A 19703-nucleotide genomic window follows, 5' to 3' on the forward strand; every position below is an offset into this window, starting at 1 on the left:
GCAGCCCAGCTAGCATCATAGAGTGCTGACACAATGGCAGAAGTGAAAGGAAATGTCAATTAGCTGAAGAAAACGATTGTTTGCTGCAGAGTACGGAAGGAAGAAGGTGGTATATGCAGCTGTGCAAAGGGAGAGTTCTTCCATCATACCTCCGTCGTGCTACTTTCAGCTATTCATTAAATGGCTTTATGTTTTCCTTTCTGAACCTGCTGAATTCTACCCTCATCTGCATCTTGTACCTGAAGCAGCTGATTCCCCACCCCAACACCCACACACTCACTCAACCTACTGAAGCCTCCTAACCCAGATCCTTCCTTGGAAGGGGGAACAGAGATAAGGAGTGTGATTAAGGGGCGAAGCCTTTTTTGATGCCTGAGGATTAGTTACCTGGGAAAGAAAGCATAGGAGGAAAACAGAAAGTTAGAAAAAACGTGGGGGGGGGGGGGGGGGATATCGATTACCATGAAAAGAGGCAAAGACAGAGAAAGTTGAATGTGGGGATACTAGTGCAGTGTCAAGGGTAGAAAAACCAAAGGAAATGGGAAGAAAAGTGAGGGAGGAGGTGAGGGGCAAAGAAGAGAGTGGGGTGCAAAGGGAGGGGAGAGGACCAAAGAGTTTGTGGGCAGAGAGGAGGGGGGGCATATGAAGGGCAGAGAGTGGAGCAGTACCATTGCTAGCTTTTTTGCTGCTCTGTGTTAACAATTACTGTGCTTTCCTTACCCTCCACCTGATTCATTCTTTGCCCTGGGCCTGCATTAAAAAAAAAAAAAGTCCAGCTTCATCCAGTGGTCAGACTTTAAAAATTGACTTGATTTAATTGGATAAAATATAACTATATTGCAATGTTTTCCTTGTGTTGAAATGCCAACTATATCCCCCTTTAGGGGCCTTAAGAACATAAGTTGCCATACTGGATCAGTCAGAGGGGCCATCAAGCCCAGCATCCTGTTTCCAACAGTGCCCAATCCAGAATACAAGTACCTGGTAAGTAATTAACATTAAATAGATCCCAATCTACTAATGTCAGTAATAAGCAGTGGCTATTCCCAAAGTCAACTTGACTAATAAAAATGTATGGACTTTACCTACAGGTAGTTGTCCAAACCTTTTTTTAAACTCAGCTAAGCTAACTGCCTTAACCACATCCTCTGGCAACAAATTCCAGAACTTAATTGTGTGTTGAGTGAGAGAGAATTTTCTCCGATTTGTTTTAAATGTACTACTTGCCAACTTCATGGAATGCCCCCTAGTCCTATTATCTGAAAGATTCACATTTACCTATTCTAGTCCTCTCATGATTTTGAGGACCTCCATCATATTCCCGCCTCGGCCTTCTCTTCTTCATGCTGATAAGCCCTAACCTCTTTAGCCTTTCCTCTTAGGAGAGCTGTTCCATCCCCGCTATCATTTTGGTCACCCTTCTCTGTATCTTCTCCAGTGCATCTATATCTCTTTTGAGATGTGGTGACCAGAACTGAACATAGTGCAGTCTCACCATGGAGTGATACAGAGGCATTATGATGTTCTCCATTTTATTCACCATTCCCTTCCTAATAATTCCTAACATTGTTTGCTTTTTTGACCGCTGCAGCACACTAAGCTGATTATTTCAATGTATTGTTCATTATGTCGCCTAGATCTTTGTTTCTGGGTGGTAACTCTGAACATAAAACTTAACATTGTGTAACCACAGCATGGGTTATTTTTCCCTGTATGCATCACCTTGCATTTGTCCAAGTTAAATTTCATCTGCCATTTGGACACCTAGTCGTGCAGTCTCAAAAGGTTCTCCTGCAATTTATCACTGTCTGCCTGTGATTTAACTACTCTAAATAATTTTTTCATCTGCAAGTTTGAACCTTGTCCTTCCCCTTTCCATATCTTTATAATTAATATTGAAAAGCACCAGTCCCTGAGGCACTCTACTGTTCACCTCTCTCCACTGAGAAAACTGACCATTTAATAGTACTTTCTGTTTCCTATCTTTTAATCAGGTTGTAATCCACAAATGTACATGGCCTCTCATACTATTTTAATTTTCTTAGGAGTCTCTCATAGGGTCTGATGAAGTGCCCCTATTTTTTCCCCTTCAAACTTGTGCAGGATGAGGTTAGATGCCTGGTCTTTGGGTGGGAGCCTGATGGGCAGGTTAAGATTGTAAAACCAGCTGGGTTCGGGAGGCCCCTGCATCTCCAGGAGCAAGGGGCTCCTGACCGAAGTAGACTCCCGCGGTAAGGCAGTCTACCATTGTGTGAAAGTACTGTGTATGAGAATAAAACTTGAAATTGCATTTGGAAAGGCTGGAGTCAATGTGATTTTCTGCTCCTGCTTAGGTTATTTGCTCAGTCACCTCAAGTTGGGGATTTTGTTTTCTAAGCTTGGGGCAGAAAAACTCAAGCCTCCATGGGAGGACTGTGAATTTAAAATTTGTGGTGTCTGGCCTGTCAAAGAAGTTGGAAGCAAAACACTGCTGGAGAAGTAAGCAGCTGAAGTTTGTATGACTCAGGGAGCACACAGAGCTAAAGTAGAAAAGAGAAGAGGAAAGGTTTGTGGAAATCCTGCCTAAGAAAAGTGGCTAGGACAGAAGAGCAGTGCTGCTAGGATTGCAGAGTACTGAAAAGGTTAAAGCTTGCTGGCTCAAGGAGGAGGAGCACATAAGAAAAAAAAAATCTGAAACTGCCTTTAAAATAGTGAATGGTCTGTGGGGCCCAGAAGGAGGCAGGTTTAGGTTTTTCTTTGCAGACTAAGAAGACAAGCTCCCTCTGAAGTTAGGACTGCTACAGAGTGAAATTAGTGCCAGAGAGGAAGATTTTACTTTTTTTACCTTTAAAGAGAAAAGCAGTTCTGCACTGTGGCTGGAACAGGGTGTGGCCCAGGCAGAAAGTGAAATTGCTGGCAAATGCATAGCCATGTACTTCTGCCTGGTGGGAGTGCCTTAGTCTCAAGAGCAGGATGGGAAGGAGAACCTGAGGCTTGGCAGCTGGAGAGGCCAGCCAGGCTAATGGAGCTAGAGAGTCCACTCTCAAGAGTCCAGGTCAAGCAGAGAACTGAATGACTTAGAGTGGCTGGAAAAGGAGTGCCAACACTTCCTGGAGGAGCTAGATGAGTTGCTAGCAGAGTGGAATAAACACACAGAATCTCTGAGGGAGTGGTAAGTTTGAATAGTTGGTATGGATGGTCTGTTTCTGCTGTCATAAATATAAATACTATGAATAAATAAAGGCTGCAGGTAAAACCAACAAGATATGGGAGAAAGTGACATCATCCTGCTTAACGATTGCTTAGGGCTTGAGCTCCCATCCTAATCTTCCTTCATTCTTGAAATTCCTAACCTGTCTTACCTCCTTTTTAGCTAAACACACTAAATAAGAGCCAGTGCATCTCTAAATATGTCTCAGAAAAAAATATCTGTGGATTTTAAAGTATTTTTCCTACGCTGGAGGTGCAACGCTGATAGAAAAGGGCCTCAACAATGGCAAGGAGGACAGAATGCGGCACTTTAGAGGAAGGCCACAGCAGCATGGGTGATGTGACTGGCATGAAAAGCAGGGATGCACTTAGCCATGCTGAATTTCAGCTACGGTTCAAAGAACTCTGCCATGATATGCTGTCAATTAAAAAATGTTGTGGCAACAGTGTCAGAGCTCTTCAGTGATCTGGTGGACATGGGTAAAAGGGTGGAGAAAGTCAAAATGAGGCTTGACTATCAGGCCTCAGAGATCATTCAATGGCAGAAATCAGTTGAACAGCTAGTCCACTCTAAGAAGGTTCTAAATGAGCAGCTGGAGGACCTTGAGAACAGGTCTCACCACAGCAAACTGCGATTCAGGGGAGTCCCGGAGGGCTCCGAATTTGGGGATTGTTTTCAAGTTGTGACCAGCATTTTGTTGCTGTTTTGGGCTCTGATGAAAGTTCCTCAGAAGTGCCCCCTATCAAGCCGGAACGGGCACATCATTCATTGCGTTCTCCGTGGGGTAGTTTACTGTGATATAGTAGCCTGTTTTCATTGTTATTGCCCTTAAGGAACAGATTTCCTCTCAGATGAGAAAGATGGGCCAGATTGGAAAGGCCACAAGCTGGACATTTTTATAAGCCTTTAACCTATTACCATTTGCAAGTTGAAGAACTTTAAAAAGATAGTGTCGGTACTGCACAAAGGAGATATAAAGTACCATTGGCTATTTCCCTCCGGACAAAGCTTTACCATCAGTGGTATGTCATTGCCAGTTAAGAGTACCTGAGGCAACTAAGACCTTAAGTGCTGTGAGATTACATCTATCTTCAGATCAGAACATGATCTGCTCAAATTCAGCTTCCCTACCTAAGGAAGGGACACATAAGTGGCAGAGAATTACCAGTGGTGGCAAGAAGTTGCGAAGGAGTCATTTATATCTTGCTGGATAATTGAGATGTTTTCACATGTGTCCTGGTTTTTGCTGCATAGCTGATAACTTTGATTTTGTTCAAAAGAGGCTTGTGGTTTTTGTTTTTTTTATACTAAATCTAAAGGGCATGGTTGTTCAGGATGTGGACATTTGGCTTGATGACTTCATTGCTTGAAAAGGAGAAGCTCCACCGGTTGGGGGTGTGGATGGAATTTGGGAGTGGGGGTGAGAATTACCGAAGTCTATTGGGGAGCAGTTTAGTAGATTTATACTTTTCCAAAAAATGGGAAATGAGATTATGGGGATATAGGGGGTTTTTTTTACCTTCACTGAGGGATGGGCTAACACTGATCATTTGCATAGAAGATATGACTTTATTTCCTTTATGATGCGGGGATGGTGATAATAAAAATTATATCCCTAAATATTAACAGTTTCAATTTGCCAATTAAATGGCAGCTAATGTATAAGGAAGCGGAAATGTTAAAGGCAAATGTGATATTTTGTCAGGAAACACATCTAAAAAAACGTAACAAAAGTAGCATGGGAACTTCTTGGTGTTTGGGTAATTGACAGGTTCTTGTGGCCTGGTTTGGCCTCTGTTGGAAACAGGATGCTGGGCTTGATGGACCCTTGGTCTAACCAGCATGGCAATTTCTTATGTTCTTATTGCTATTTTCAAGGTCCTTTGCTCAATAGTTTTTCGCTTCTTCAGCTATTACGAATAAGCATTCTGGGGTGGGGATTTTGTTCTCTAAGAATTTAGTGGTAGATGTGACGGTATATAGAGGGGAGATATATCATTATAAAATTGAACTCTATGAGCTTTTCACTCTGGTCAATCTTTATGCTCCAAATGTTGCTCAAAGCTCTTTCCTCTTCATTTTCTAGAGGGAGGGCCATCTTATTTTGGGTGGGGACTTTAACTTTTTTATTTTTACTTTTATAATTAAAGTATTTTATTAGAGCTCAATGAATAAGAACAACAATGTGCAACAAGCTAATACACACAGATGTCTATACCTGAGCTAAACTGCAATAGTACATATTTTTCATCAATGATTCAATTCAAAATTAAATTTCTAACCCATATATGTGTAAACAAAGGTAATAAAGTCTACCATTGCTATGGTAATGAACAACAACAAATTATCTGTATATGTCTCTTATTGATCTCCTAGTTTTTATATAATCCCTCCTTTCAACCCACCCTCCTCCCCTCCCACAGCTTATTGAAATTCACAGGGATTTTATATTAAGTCATCACTTTTAATCTCTTGACATGCAAGGTCATTCAGATCTCATAAAGATCTTATCTAAAAAGAAGGAAAATTTTTATAACTGTTATACGGTGGATTTCCATTTAACACAGTGGGACCATACCTTAGAAAAATGTCATGGTTTTATTCTTAAAAGCTGTAATCTTCCCTAGATTGTACATGTTATGAACTCAAGGCTGTATCGAATGTAGCTCAGGAGCTGATGATTCTCCCCATTCACGAGCTATTGCACATCAGGTGGCCAATACCACATGTTTGTTTAATTTTTGTAGTGATCTATCTCCCAAAGGTACCTCTGTGTTCAAGAGAACTTGTGCAGGAGTAAGGACCACCTGGTCATGAATTAGAACACTTAGCCATTCCGATACCTGCATCCATAGTGAATGTACCCTTGGACACTCCCACCATAAATGAAAAAAAGTACCAATCCTACCACATTCTTTCCAGCATTTATCCGAAACTGCAGGGAACATTCGGTGCAACTTCTCCGGAGTAAAATACCAACGATATAACACTTTGTACCTATTTTCAATGAGACCTGCTGAAATTAACCCCTTTCCCAAGGTACTAAAGATGTTTCCCTGTACGTACCAGGATCAGTCCAGACGGTGGGTTATGTTCCCCGTCCAGCAGATGGAGTCAGAGCAAACTTCGGAGGGTGCTGGCATATAAGCTGGTGCACCCCTCCTAGAACCTCATTATCTCTCTGACTCCAGCAGATGTGAGGAGGGGAACCCGTTACTTCCCCTGATTAGTGGCTCCTGGGCCACATGTTTTATTCTTCTCTCTATTCTTCCTTTAGGTTGGATCAAGCAGTTTAAAAAAAAAAAAAGTAGAGAGGCGGTCTCGGGCTTGCCGCCCTAATTCATCTCTTGCCATCAGGACTGCCTCTTCCCTCCTCCTCCCTTGCTCAGCCTTCCTTGCTGTCTCTCCGGGGGTAAGTTTGGGGAGGTTCTGTGTTTGTTTTTGCTTTACAGCAGTGGAATCTAGCACTAGGAGGTGGATGCTGGTGGAGCCAGCCTCTCCCCTTCTCTGCCACGGTTCCTCTCCTCCCCCCCGCGGCCTTGCGACGCGCCATTCCCCGGGGCCGCAGCAGCACGGAAGTCCCATTCCCCTGCCGCCCCCGGGGGGAGGGATTCAGGAGTAGAGCGAAGGCGAGGCAGGCCCGCTCCTCCCGACTTCTCTTTGCTCGGCGCCATTGTTCCCGGCCCGGGACAGGGAGGTTCGAGGGAAGGCCCTTGCGGCAGGTGTCTCCCCTGGGGGGAGACAAGCACCGCTCCCCCGACGACTTCTCCGCCGCGGTCGGAGCGCCGCGGGCTTCGGGGAGTAGCCCCGCCCCCTCCTTTGGCGGGAGCGGTGGCCATTTTGGAATTGGAAAGCAGCATGGGATCTGATGCTGAGGAGACGCAGGATGATTTTTTGCAGCTGGCATGCTGCCGTTCTCTGGTATTTGATGCGATCCTTTTTCTTAGGTGTGCAAATTACACGCTCAAACAAGTCTTCTCCTTTCTGCCTCATCCCTTTCTCAGTTTTAAGTTTTTCCTGTATACTTCCTGCTAACACTTTGACTTGGCCCCTTAGACCATTCTGCTTTCTCACCCAGTTCCTTATGATTCCTTGTTAATTGTAACTTTTTATTCTTCCTTTCTCTCTTTTAGTTTTTGACATCCCAGTTGTATGTGAACCGATGTGATATTCATTTGAATGTCGGTATATAAAAGTTATAAATAAATAAATAAATAAATAAATTTTTGCAGCCTTGTCTATTGCGTTATCACTTCTCTTGGGCTCAGATGTTCACACCAGTGGCAATCCGTATGGTTCTCAAGCTCTTGGTATCATCGTGGTCTCCTTCTACTTGTTGCTGTCCCTGTCTCTCTAGTCCCTTCACACATCACACTGTATTCCCATTCACTGAGTCTCTAGGCCCTGACGGTTTCTTATAGCCACACAGAGCACCGTGACCGGCCTCTGCCCTGCTGCTGCAACGGACTTAGGCATTTTTATCTCAGGACCTGTCTGGACACTCCAGTTTTCTCAAGCTTTGGGATCACACAAGTTTATTTTATTTTTTAATTTTTGGTATCCCTTTTACACATCTGACTCAATTGTAAAGATCTTTCCAAAGAGGACTTTTGGACCTACTGTCATCAAAACAAGCGCGATTGGTGGTAATGAGCATGTGCTTTCTTAGTTACAGCTTCCATATTGTGGAACTCATTCCCAGAGGAATTATGTCAAATGGAATGTATGAAAACATTTAAAGCTATGCTGAAAAAATTGTATTTATTGAAACAAGCCTCTAGTTGGTACTGTCATTATAATGTCTGCCTTTTAGGCTACTGTTGCCATGAGAAGAAAATAAGGATGGGAATGATTTAATCTAGTTCAGGCTGATAATGATTGTAGGGGTGTTGCCTTGTAAGTTTCCTGAATGTTGGCCCTTGAAGAAGGCGTTTAGCCGAAACGCGGTCCGTGTTGGGCTTGACTCCGTGCATGTCCTCACGCCCATGTCTCTGCTAATTTCTTGAGCATAAAATCTGCGAATCTTCAGAAAAGATGGAAATGAAATCTGTAAAGCTTCAGAAAAGATAAGCTACTTTATTATTCACTTGCGATATATTTTGTGATATGCCAATGGGCTATTTTATTGTTCACCTACGCATGAGGAAAAGTTTTTGAAAAAAATACACATCGGGCAATAGACCAATGATTATATCGCTGCTGTACTACTGCGCATTGGCACTAGATACGTATGCCCCGTATGAGGTCTGCCATGGAATGAGATGAGTTTGTGTATCTACATCATTATTCAGTTTTCATTTTGTGGGTTGGTAGCCTATATACTTATTACTTGTTAGTTGGCTTCTCCACCTCTTCTTCAAAACCAGGTGCTTGAGTGTTGCCGTGGTCATATTTGTTAATTATGTACATCATCTAGTGCTTCACATAAGCAAATAATACATTTTAATAAAAGAATATTGGGGTAATTGAGAAAACATGAAATGTGTTACTGCTTCAGCATTGACGCCCAGTAGTTTTTGTGTATTAAGACATGTGGATGTATGGCACATGTCTAGGAACAGCAGAAGTTGCCAAGTACCTGCCTGATCGTAGGATTTATCATTCTGCTAAAAATATAGCAGAATGATGAGCCGTAGCCACAAAAGGGGAAGGGTTGTGATAGTGTGCACCCGGCCACTGTTGCGGCAGTGCGTTTTCGCCAGCTGCGGTTTCTGCTGCGGCGCACACTATCGCCCCCATAGTACCCGGCCACTGTTGCGGCAGTGCGTTTTCGCCAGCTGCGGTTTCTGCTGCGGCGCACACTATCGCCCCCATAGTACCCCTGCAAAAGGTGTAGTTATTTCCGGAGCTACTGCTGGTGATAATGTGTTAAATATTATTGCCTGCAGTGCAATGGGGCCCAAAAGTTTTTAAACCCCATCCAAATCCCTCTCCTTTCCCTCATTTAAATGTTATCGTCGTGATGCGGTCACATGCAAGTGTGTTAGGGCCTTAGAAATCTAATCTGTCGAACGATTTAAGGAGCCATGGCATAACGCCTTGCCACTACAATAAAACTATGCTTCTTGTTGAAGTACAGGCCAAATTAATGAAACACCTGCCGCAACAGTTGCTCCCAATTCCATCTGAGCACCTCGTCAAGGGCAAAGCCAGTACCCACCAATGTGCTTTCCTGGACTCACTGTGACAAATGCAACCCCACCCTTGCCACCTGAAGAGCCATATTCAAAGCCTTGAAGGCCTGCTTAAATATAGATTCTATCTTCCTGTTTTGTGCATCATTCAGAGCTGCACCTCCCTTCATAGGGATAGTTGTCTGCTTGGACTATGGCAATAGTGGAGTATGAAAGTTTTAAATATTAATTAATTAAAGAGGGAACCTCAACTTTTCCTTTCTTGGTAATCTAGAGCATACATCTTTGCCAAGGCCCATTTGCCTTTAAAATTGGCTTTTGCCATCTCCCACTCCAAATCAATCAGCTCCTTGACTGACTGATATGTATAAAGGAAAGGATTTTGAGGGTTTCCTTAGTCAAAATGGAGTACTCTGAAACATCAGGACCTCCTCCATCTTTTCCTCAGCAATATTAAGTAACTGCAAGGAGTAAGATCAAGCCAGACAGTTCATCTCTATGAAACCAACCAACCATAGAAGAACCATCTTAGTCACAGGTTCAAGAGAGAATATCTGACTTAAGAGGACTTCTCATTCCCCCCTCATCCTCTTCTTCTCATTCTTTTTCTGTCCTTTACCAACTCTGCCCCATACAAAATGTCTGCTGTAAACAGGAAGGGAATGAAGTAGAGTGGCTCTGTCAGACTCCACTGGCCAAGGTTCTAAAATGGCTACTGTTCCCACTGCGCTAGCAAGCACTCTACTAGGAATAGTCTGGCATGTTTATCCCATTGATGCACTAACCCCCCCACCCCCAGGCTAGCAGACTTCATATGCTACAAATAGAAATTCTTCCCACCCAATGCCAAGGAGATCTGTACAACATGCACAGTGTGGGGTTTTTCTTATCTCCTCATTTTCACTGCCAGAAATGGCCCCACACTGAGGAAAAATAAAATTCCTGTCCCTCGGTCCTAAAACCACCCAAAAAATTGTTTTGCTCAAAGCCTCTGGTCACTGCTCCGCTTGCCTTGCCATTTCTCTTAAAAAAAAAAAAATGCATTTGCAGTGGTAATTTGTATCGTTACATGCAAACTTAATATTTCAATCTTTCAAAACAAACAAAAAATAATTACCATTTTGGGAATGGTACTATATGATTTCTCATCCCTGGTTTCAGCCTCAGAATCCATGCTATGTTTACATGCCAGCTGGTGAATTTTTCTTATTTGGAGAGCTGTATCCTCTCCCCTGTCCCTGTTTTTTGTAATTTCCACTCTCTTAGTTCGCTGTAAACCGATATGATGTCCCCACAAATATCGGTATAAAAAAATCCAATCAAATAAATAAAATAGTTCAGTTCACACAGAGGTCACTCCAGTGAACTATGACTTGTTTTGTGGATTCTATTTTGCTTTACAGTGCTTGTCACTGATCATTAAATTAAATAAACAAATTATACATTTTAAGTATTATTTCATCAACTTAGAAAACGTTACTCCAACTTTAATGTGAACAGAAGTGTATTGGGATACTATATCTTATAGCCCAACTATACACAGGCTGATTTTTAACAGTTTCCCCCTAATTGCTTCATTTTTCCTGTGAAAAAAGGAAAAAAAATGAGCAGAGAGAGCATGTTGGAAAACAGCATGTGTGATTTTGGGGAGGGCAGAGGGTTATCATCATTTTGACCTCTCCAGCAACACCTCTTCTCCATTCTTAGTTTATTTATATGCAGCCTGGAGGAATGACAACATTGAAGAGATGGACTTTTTATTGAAAAGGAAAGATGGTAGCCACCAGGAGCGGGAGAAGAGTCAGAGATGCTCTAAGATGGGCCATGGTTTTTAATATCCTTTTATCCCTATCACTACAATACTGGATTTCAGATAAAAGTTTAGGAAAAGTTGATCCTGCATTCAGTTGTGCTCAAAAGTGAACATACCCCTGGCAGAATTTGTAAGAGGTGTAGCATTTTAGGAAAACATGAGTAATCAGACAAAACACAAGTCTGTTATTTGTAATGTGTTTCAAATTAAACTATTATGCATCACAGAATTGCACAATCATTAAACAAACCATAGCAATAAGGGAAATAATAAAACAGTCCTATTCAAAAGTTTGCACACCCTTACTTCGTAATATCGTGTATCGCTCCCTTTTGCATCAATGATGGCTTGCAATCTTTTGCGAGAGTTGTGAATGAAACCCTTTATTTTCTCATGTGATAAAGCTGCCCATTTTGCTTGGCAAAAGCCTCCAGGATCCTGTAAATCACCTCTGTCTTTTTCCTTATTTATGTAATAAGGTGTTAGCTCAGCTCCTATTTAGTTTGATACTCCCCGATTCTGTAGCCTGTTTTTTAGTAACAAGATGTTAAATTGCCTTTTTTCCTTATGTACATGTTTCTCATGCAAGATTTATCTTGTGGTTTTTTTTTTTTGGTTAAATGAAAAATCAATTAAAAATAAGTTTAGGGGAGGGAGGAGAGTCAAGTTGGCAGCATGATCATTCATCAGCATCCAGCTACTCTCTTAAGTTTTTGTTTCTTCTGTTTTTTCCTAAAATTTGCTTTATTCTAAAAGATTATTCCATCTAATCGTAAAGGGAAAGGGAGAACATATCCTGCTGAGACATCTACTCTTCTTGTCGAGCAGAGACTGAATTGCTATCCCCCTTGAGCCCTGAGGAGGGGGATAATTCTGTTGCTGGGCCTGTCTGGAGAAGAAGCTTAGCTTTCCCCTCCAGACTCAGTTCTGCCATTTTGCCAACAGCAGCTGCTTAGCCCCTAGGCAACCCTGCACCAAGTGATGACATTGGAGATAGGGCCTTGAATGAAGGAGCATTCTGCCAGCACAGCTGAGGCAGCGATGAAAGAGGGGAGCTTTGGAGAACTGACTCATGTGACTGGTATTATGCAGGAAAGGGAGAGTTTTGGAGTAGACCCTCCATTAAGAATATCAGTTATTACATTGCTACCAGAACCTGAGTCTTTGCCTCCTCTCCAGAAACCTCTGATAATAATACTTTGGCCACTATTCGGGCTGTTCTAGTAAGATTAGAGAATATGGTCAATTCTGCTTTAAAGGATATTGCTGTTTCGGTTAACAACCACATTATTGCTTCTAAGCAGGATGCCGAGTCTAAAGAACTTAGGAGAAGTTTGCAGGCATGAATAAAGATTTGGATGAAATAAAGCTGGTAAATGCCTCCCTGATACAAGATAAAAATGTAGTTTATCAGCATTTGGAACAGCTTGAAAAATCAAGTGAGGCAACTGAATCTGTGATTTTTAAATTTTCCTTCATTGAGATATATATCACCAGTAGAAGCTTTTAAAAGATATGATAGATATTTTCTTTGTGTCCATCGAGTGAATAAGGTTTACTATCTCCTTATGGCAAGGAAGATTTCACAGTATGGGGATTTAATGACAGCAGCAGCTAGAGACCCTCTGATCCTTACAGAAATTTTGGAAAGATGGGATTAGGAGAAATTTAACAGAACTACTTTACTTGGGTCCTTTGTGTTTAAACAGGATCTTGATAGGATTATGTGTTTATATTTTTTGTAGAGCGATCGAGAAATTTATGGGACAACATATTTGGGTTCTTCCTGCCATAACAAAGGCAACTCAAGAAAGAAGGAAATTGTTTTTGTCAGTGCGCCAAGAGGGCTCGCTCTCTAGGAGTTTCTTTTTTTTTCTATATTATAGTAACATAGAAATGACAGCAGAAAAGAGCCAGATGGCCCATGTAATCTGCCCAGCAAGCTTTTGATGGTAGTATCTGCCGCTCCGTGCAGGATACCCCAAGTAAACAATACACTGTATATTTTTTGATCTGGAACAGTTGAAATCTTTTTTTTGAATTTGAAGAAAATGACTAGAGCCATTGTAATGGATGGTGGAGGGAATCCTTTCCTCCTCCCTACATGTTGTAATTCTTTCTTTTTAGTACTTGGTTAGGGATGTTTCTTAGAATTTCAATGTTTCTGTTCACATGGTTTTCCTGTGATACGTTTAAAATTCTTAGAAAAAAAAGAGTAAAAAGAAAAAAATAAACATTTTAGAAAAGGATAACACATGGAGAATCCATGAACAATAACTTAAAAGAAATTAATCAGCAATGGGAGAGCAGAAATAACCAAAATTATTACTAATTTTTAATAGTCTTAAGTTTCAAAGTGCTTTTCAGCAATATCATTGGTTATATAGGGTATTTCAGATGCAGGTGTGGCCTGAATCAGTCCACTAAAGGATTCTTGTGTCCACATGGCTGGATATTTACTTTCAATATCACAGTGGCCATGAAATTATCTGCACACACCCCCATATTGCTGTACAATACACAGACAGGCTATATTATAATAAAATGAAAAAAAATAAAACAGCCAACACAGGTAATGAAAAGGAGGTAAAGACTATCTTCTGGGATTTATAATCTGCAGGCAATTACTCCCTAGTAGAGAAAATCTTCAGTGAGTCTTTGAGGAAAGATTCTGGAAGGCCTCTTGTCTACTTTCATGCACCAACATCTGAGGCTGATGCTGAGTATCTGTAGGAGTACAGCTTATTGTCTGCCCCACCACTCAACAACAACTGTGGAGGGAAAAAAAAAAAAAAATCAAACAAGACAATCAGATCCATTTCATGTCATCTATTTAAAATTCCTACATGTTTGATAACCTCCAGAACACAAACATAATATTAACCATGTATGTAATTATTCAGAGCAAACTTGCCATTTTCTTTCTCCCGTGCTTATTATAGAGTGGCCATTAGAACTGCAAGGGCCCTCTACAGACCTGCCAAGTCTTCCCAGCACAAACCCCACCTGCACAATTAAAGGCTGCAGCTCTTCCTTATGGAAAATCATTGCCACTGTTGAATTCTCATCTGGGAGAAGTAAAATTTCGCCCTCCTCCATTGTCTTAGAACCAGCCTCATTGGGTTCCTTGTCCCCCCTCTATATGAGGGTCCCAAACAAAATACAAGGATCCTGGAGAATGTTGGAGAACCCTCCCTCACCAACCGGAGCAGGTCCCAGATCCAAGGGACTGACCCCTGCCACAGATCCTGCTCCGGCAGCTAAATCATCCAACTACTGCATAAAGCCGTAAGCCCTTTCCAAAAGCAACACAAAATACTCTTGAGAACAGTCCCCCAGCTCATCCAACGCTCCCTGGCTGCTGTTTTTAAGAGGCCATGACTACATTAAAATGAGTTGTATCTGCATGCTGATATGGCAAAAATATTTTCTCGTGACCCTCTTGCCCCAAAACCAGTGCCCGATGTTGGAAAATAGGCAAACCTTGCCACCGGTACGAAAACTGCCTCTGTGGTCCTGAGTTTCCTCTTTGCGATCAACCTGGGACTGCTGCTGCCTCGACTTGCATTGAAAGCAACACGGCTTCCCATTCACTGTGCACCTCACACAACACACATAAAAAGGACTTCCGGGCACTGACACCCTCCAGGTCCAGCACCCAGGGCACCTCTTCCTCTTCTCAGCTGACTACTCAAAAGGGAGGGATCCCAAATACCTGTGTGCTCGGGATCTCAAACCTGGCTCCTCAGCTAGTTCAGTGCTTTCTCCCCACACAGAGTAGTAATTCCAAGCTCTTTACATTTTTTTAATTAGTTAGCTGTGCAACAACACAAGCCTCTGTACCAGTTTAGCCAAAGCATTTAGCCCCCTCAGGACCACTGGGATCAGCCCAGAGGACCTAACCCCTCTCTGAGAGGAGAAACAACCAAGTGGCTGTCATCTGGAAGTCCCCACAATCTCAGCAAAGGGTATTCTTCAGAGAAAGTGGTTCCCAGACGGTTCTCTGGCCCCTGGGTCTATCTTTTTTCCTGATGCTCCTAGGATCTGCCCCATTTCCTGGAGACAAAGAACTACTGGCAAGGCATCTTGCTGCTTCAGCCTACATGGGGAGGTAGAGTCTGCTTAGAGAGTTTTTTTTCCCTGTTTCCATCTGGTGGGAGGGGGAATAACCACTGATCTGTATTGGTCTGGCAAGAACATTAAGGAATCATTATTACATTATTGTGGAAAGCTTGGAAACACAATTGGCTGTGGGTTCCCCAGGACTCGTTTAGGAAGCCCTGGCCTGACAGCTACTCTGCATGATTATTCAGAGGAAAGTAACAAAAATCAAATTGAGAGGAAAAAAAAAAAAAACCAAACAAAAAAAAAAAAAAAAGCCTCTGCAGTCAATATAGCTGTATGGTGAAAAAAAAATTCCTCTCTTTACTCAGGGCCCATTTAGCCTGATCTTTTTATTCTCCACACACATGCTTTTAACTTATGAACATATTTCATGCAGTACTGCTCCTGTAATTCTTACCCCTGCTTCTGTCCAGTCCACACACAAGACTTTGTCCTCATGAGCGGCCAAGTCATAGAGAGGAGCCTTGCAGCTGACAGTGGAAGCAAGAAAAACAATGAGAACCAGCTCAACATATAAACTTGAATCAAGCAGATAAAAACTAATTTTCTCCCAGAAAGTGCAAAATTAATTCCCCAACTGGCAAGCTTGTCCATTTTTTTGCGGCCCCTGTAGTGATATGAGCATAAATAGGAAATTCTCCCTGCTAAGCAGTAAGGTGCCTGCATTTCTGTAACATAGTCCCTCTTCAATGAGTCCTAAACACCTGCCCCACTCCAGAAACCTCAGACAGAATCTAACTTATACTACTAAAAACATCCATCCCCAGACTTAATCTGTTTGATCCAAACTATTCCAGCCAATGGTAAATTACATCAATGAACATATAATATTAAAGGCTGAAATTGCTAAAATTTAATTTTCCTAACCTTTTCCCTCATTCCTCTTTTCATTCAATGCATAGGTTATCAAAAGTGCAAGAAAGCTGGCAGTCTTGGCGGATGGCTTCAGCAGTGCAGCGGGTGTGCTGTTCATGAGCTGCAGGATTACCATTGTGTCTCCGACTTGCCTTACTTCTCCTGGGGTGAAGAAACTCGTATCCAGCCCTAAATACAAGCCTCTGCTCCCCACTCCACAGGCAATGCAATATAGGGCTGGATTTGTCAAGGGTTTTCCCCACTGGCATACAGCCAGAGGAAGGCCTTATCAGTGTCCTACTGTTGTGCTCTCCTGCTGTGAACTAGGGAGGACTTACCTCCTAGTATCCCACAGTTTGACAATATTATCCAGAGAGCCGGAGATGAGTTGCTGCTCCTGTGTGGGAGACCATTTGACACACGTAACCCAGCCTGTGTGAGAGGTCAGAGAAAGCAGTACCAAGGAGCCATCTGTATGGTATAGAAGACGACATAAAATATATAAATTAAAACAAATGAAAGTATTACATTTTAAATATTTTTTCTGTGCTTATGATGTTGTTTGCGAAACTTCATTAAAACAGATTGAGGACTCCGTCTCTTAACATAAATACATTAATAAAAGTACATTTTGAAAATACATTGTAATTATTCCACCTTTCAGGCATTTCAAAGCAAATTATATTCAGATGCTATAGGTTTTTCCCTGTCCCCAAAGGGCTCACAGTCTTGAGGAAAAGACATCAGTGTTATTTTAAAACATTAATGAGTTACAGGCTACAGAATACTATGGTTTATGCCAGGCTTGTCCAACCAATACCCCAAAATGTAGCTACCAGTTGGCTCTAAGCAGCCCGCTGATTGCCGAAGAGTAACGGCCACGCTGTCTTACTTTGCTGTCAGTACATACAAGCAGTTTTAAAATTCATAGGTTGACGATGCCTGAGATTAGCAGAGCTGTAAGTTTCCACATGCAAGACAGGAGCTTCTCCTGATCTGCAGAAATATGCAGGAAGAGTGGCTGATCATGACAAGGATCCCTCCACCCAGAACAGGAGTAAGAGGGCAAATGCAAAAGCATGGCTGACTGTGGCAAGGACCCCTCCCCATGGACACAGAATGAAGAGAGCTGATCACACAAAGAACCCCCCTCTATCCTACAGGCAGGAGGAAGCGGGGCTGATGACAAAAAACCCTACCTCCTCCCACCTGAGACGGGAGGATCATGGCAGACAACTTCCCGGAACCAGGAGGAAGCGAGACAACCACGGCAGACATGCACCCCCTGGAAACAGAAGGAAGGGCCAGCCCATAGTGGCTCTGGAGACCTTTTTGTTTGGCCTCAAGTCAGGGAAGCAGAAAGCTGATTGTGGCTCCATGGAGGCAGCACTGTTTGATCAAAGAAGAGGGGATTCACTGGTAGGCAGCTGGCCTGACTGAGAAGGATGCCGGGGACAGTAGGGAAGTAGGGTGTATATTTTCTCTCTCTCTCTCTCCCATTACTTGGGGAAAGAAGGGCATATTGGTTAACACTGGAATTTGGGGGCCCATGAAGGTTCCTAACACTTCAGAATGTATGGAAGGGCTGCTCCCTTTCTCTTTACTTTTTTTTTCTTTTAATTTCTCTCAGACTGCAGGTTTGCACCACTACCATCTGCTGGAGATAGAGAAATACTGAGGGACTGTAGGTGGCACTCTCTGTTATGTAGCAGTTCCTGAAAAGTTATTATTCTCTGCCTCAATCTTCTGGTAGGGATGCAAAACCACTTGTCTGGACTGATCTGGGGTATGAATAGGAACTTTTATAAATTTCTTAAGGGACAAGTAATTTGAGACGGTACCTGCTTTAGACAAAGCTTGGCTCCCCCTTCCTGACTGATCCGTTTTTGACTTGTGCATTATAATTTGAACAGATTGCTTGGAAATCTCGACATTCTTTAAGAGGATGCCGATATAACCCGTGTCCTTCTTGGATGCGGCCACCAGCTCACTAACCCTTAATGCTTCAAAAAATGCAAGAGAAAATGCTGTATGAAACAGATTCATTTCAAATTCGGATTCGCAGATTAATTTAAATACATGCCACAGCCGAAGTACAACTTGTGAGTTATGGGATGCCTCGAATCTCTTGGAGGCCCCGCTTTCCTTGCCTAACCCTTCAACATCTTTTGTATCATAAACATCTTGGTGGGCTCCCTCCAATCCCATGCTTTTGTGAAGAAAGCCAACCCTGCCAACTGAACAACAGATCCCCATGACAAACCCTTCTCCTTGAACAAGGCAATATATTCAACTATTAGATCTTCAGGAATGGGCCCTGATACCCATCCGTATTCAGTCAGAAATCCAGACAATGTCTCGTATGCTCTGCAGTACATAGCCCAAGTTGCAGGGGCTATAGAGCTTTGCAGAAGGTCCCAGGCAGTCTCATTCCAATTGGCCATAAGTGGACTGGAATTCATTCCTCGTCTGCCCCGAGAACCTGTTTTCAAAACACATCCCCATTTAGCATGAGAGAGCGAATCAGCAATGCCAATGTTTATTCCTGGGATATGACTGGCAAGTATTACCTCCCACAAAAGCTCTGCCACGCTGGGCCAGCGAGCAGAATGTCTGTTAATGACTTGTACCACCGCTTAATTGTTGCACCAAAATATAACCTGTTTGTTACAAAATTTATCACTCCAAATTGTCAAGGCCACTAAAATGGGAAATGGCTCAAGGAAGGTGATGTTCCAAGATAATCCTGCTTCGCCCCACTCTGTGAGCCAAGGTGCAGTACACCAGGAGCCCTGACAGTATACAACGCTACCCCACCCACCAGAGGCATCAGAATATATGTTCAAATCTCAGCTGGACACCCCTGCGCTTCCTGCCATAGGGAAATGCCATTAAATTGGTCCAGAAAAGAGACCCACAAAGCCAGGTCCTCTTTGAGAGCTCTCGTCACCCTGATGAAATGATGCGGCCTATGAACGCCCATGGCTGTCACTACCAGTCACCTTAAAAACATCCTCCTAATGGGAATAACCCTGCAGGCAAAGTTGAGGCTACCAATGAGGGATTGCAAGGAAGTGAAAGTTACACTAATTGCTGAAACCACATCCTCTGGCAATGAATCCCAGAGCTTAACTATGCGCTAAGTGAAAAAGAATTTTCTTCGATTTGTTTTAAATGAGCTACTTGCTAACTTCATGGAATGACCCCTGGTCCTTCTATTATCTGAGAGAGTAAATAACTGATTTACATTAACTTGTTCAAGACCTTTCATGATTTTGTAGACCTCTATCATATCCCCCCCTCAGTCATCTCTTCTCCAAACTGAACTTCCCTAACTTCTTTAGCCTTTCCTCATAGGGCAGCCTTCCATGCCCCTTATTATGGTCGCCCTTCTCTGCACTTTCAGTGCAACTATATCTTTTTTGAGATGCGGTGACCAGAATTGCACACAGTATTCAAGATGTGGTCTCACCATGGAGCAATACAGAGGCATTATTACATCCATCCTTTTATTTGCCATTCCCTTCCTAATAATTCCTAACATTCTGTTTGCTTTTTTAATTGCCACCGCATACTGAGCTGACGA

General features: G+C 42.6%; 1 protein-coding gene and 1 long non-coding RNA gene across 3 annotated transcripts in view; one reads left to right on the forward strand and one right to left on the reverse strand.

Moving 5' to 3' along the window:
* Positions 1-49: 49 nt before the first annotated feature.
* Positions 50-16709, forward strand: LOC115093898. Its single transcript, XR_003857432.1, has 2 exons — positions 50-984; positions 16165-16709. It is a non-coding gene; the product is annotated as an uncharacterized LOC115093898 (long non-coding RNA).
* WDR12 (WD repeat domain 12) overlaps positions 11712-19703 on the reverse strand; it is an 84232-nt gene continuing 76240 nt past the window's right edge. For both annotated transcript variants that reach the window (XM_029606298.1, XM_029606297.1), the window contains 3 exons: positions 16456-16588; positions 15660-15732; positions 11712-13908 (listed from right to left, as the gene is read on the reverse strand). In XM_029606298.1, coding sequence (XP_029462158.1) covers positions 13831-13908; positions 15660-15732; positions 16456-16588 — 284 coding nt within the window. In that variant the 3' untranslated portion in view covers positions 11712-13830. The remainder of the gene's footprint in view (positions 13909-15659; positions 15733-16455; positions 16589-19703) is intronic.

Source organism: Rhinatrema bivittatum, chromosome 6, assembly GCF_901001135.1.
Source record: "Rhinatrema bivittatum chromosome 6, aRhiBiv1.1, whole genome shotgun sequence".
NCBI lineage: Eukaryota > Metazoa > Chordata > Amphibia > Gymnophiona > Rhinatrematidae > Rhinatrema > Rhinatrema bivittatum.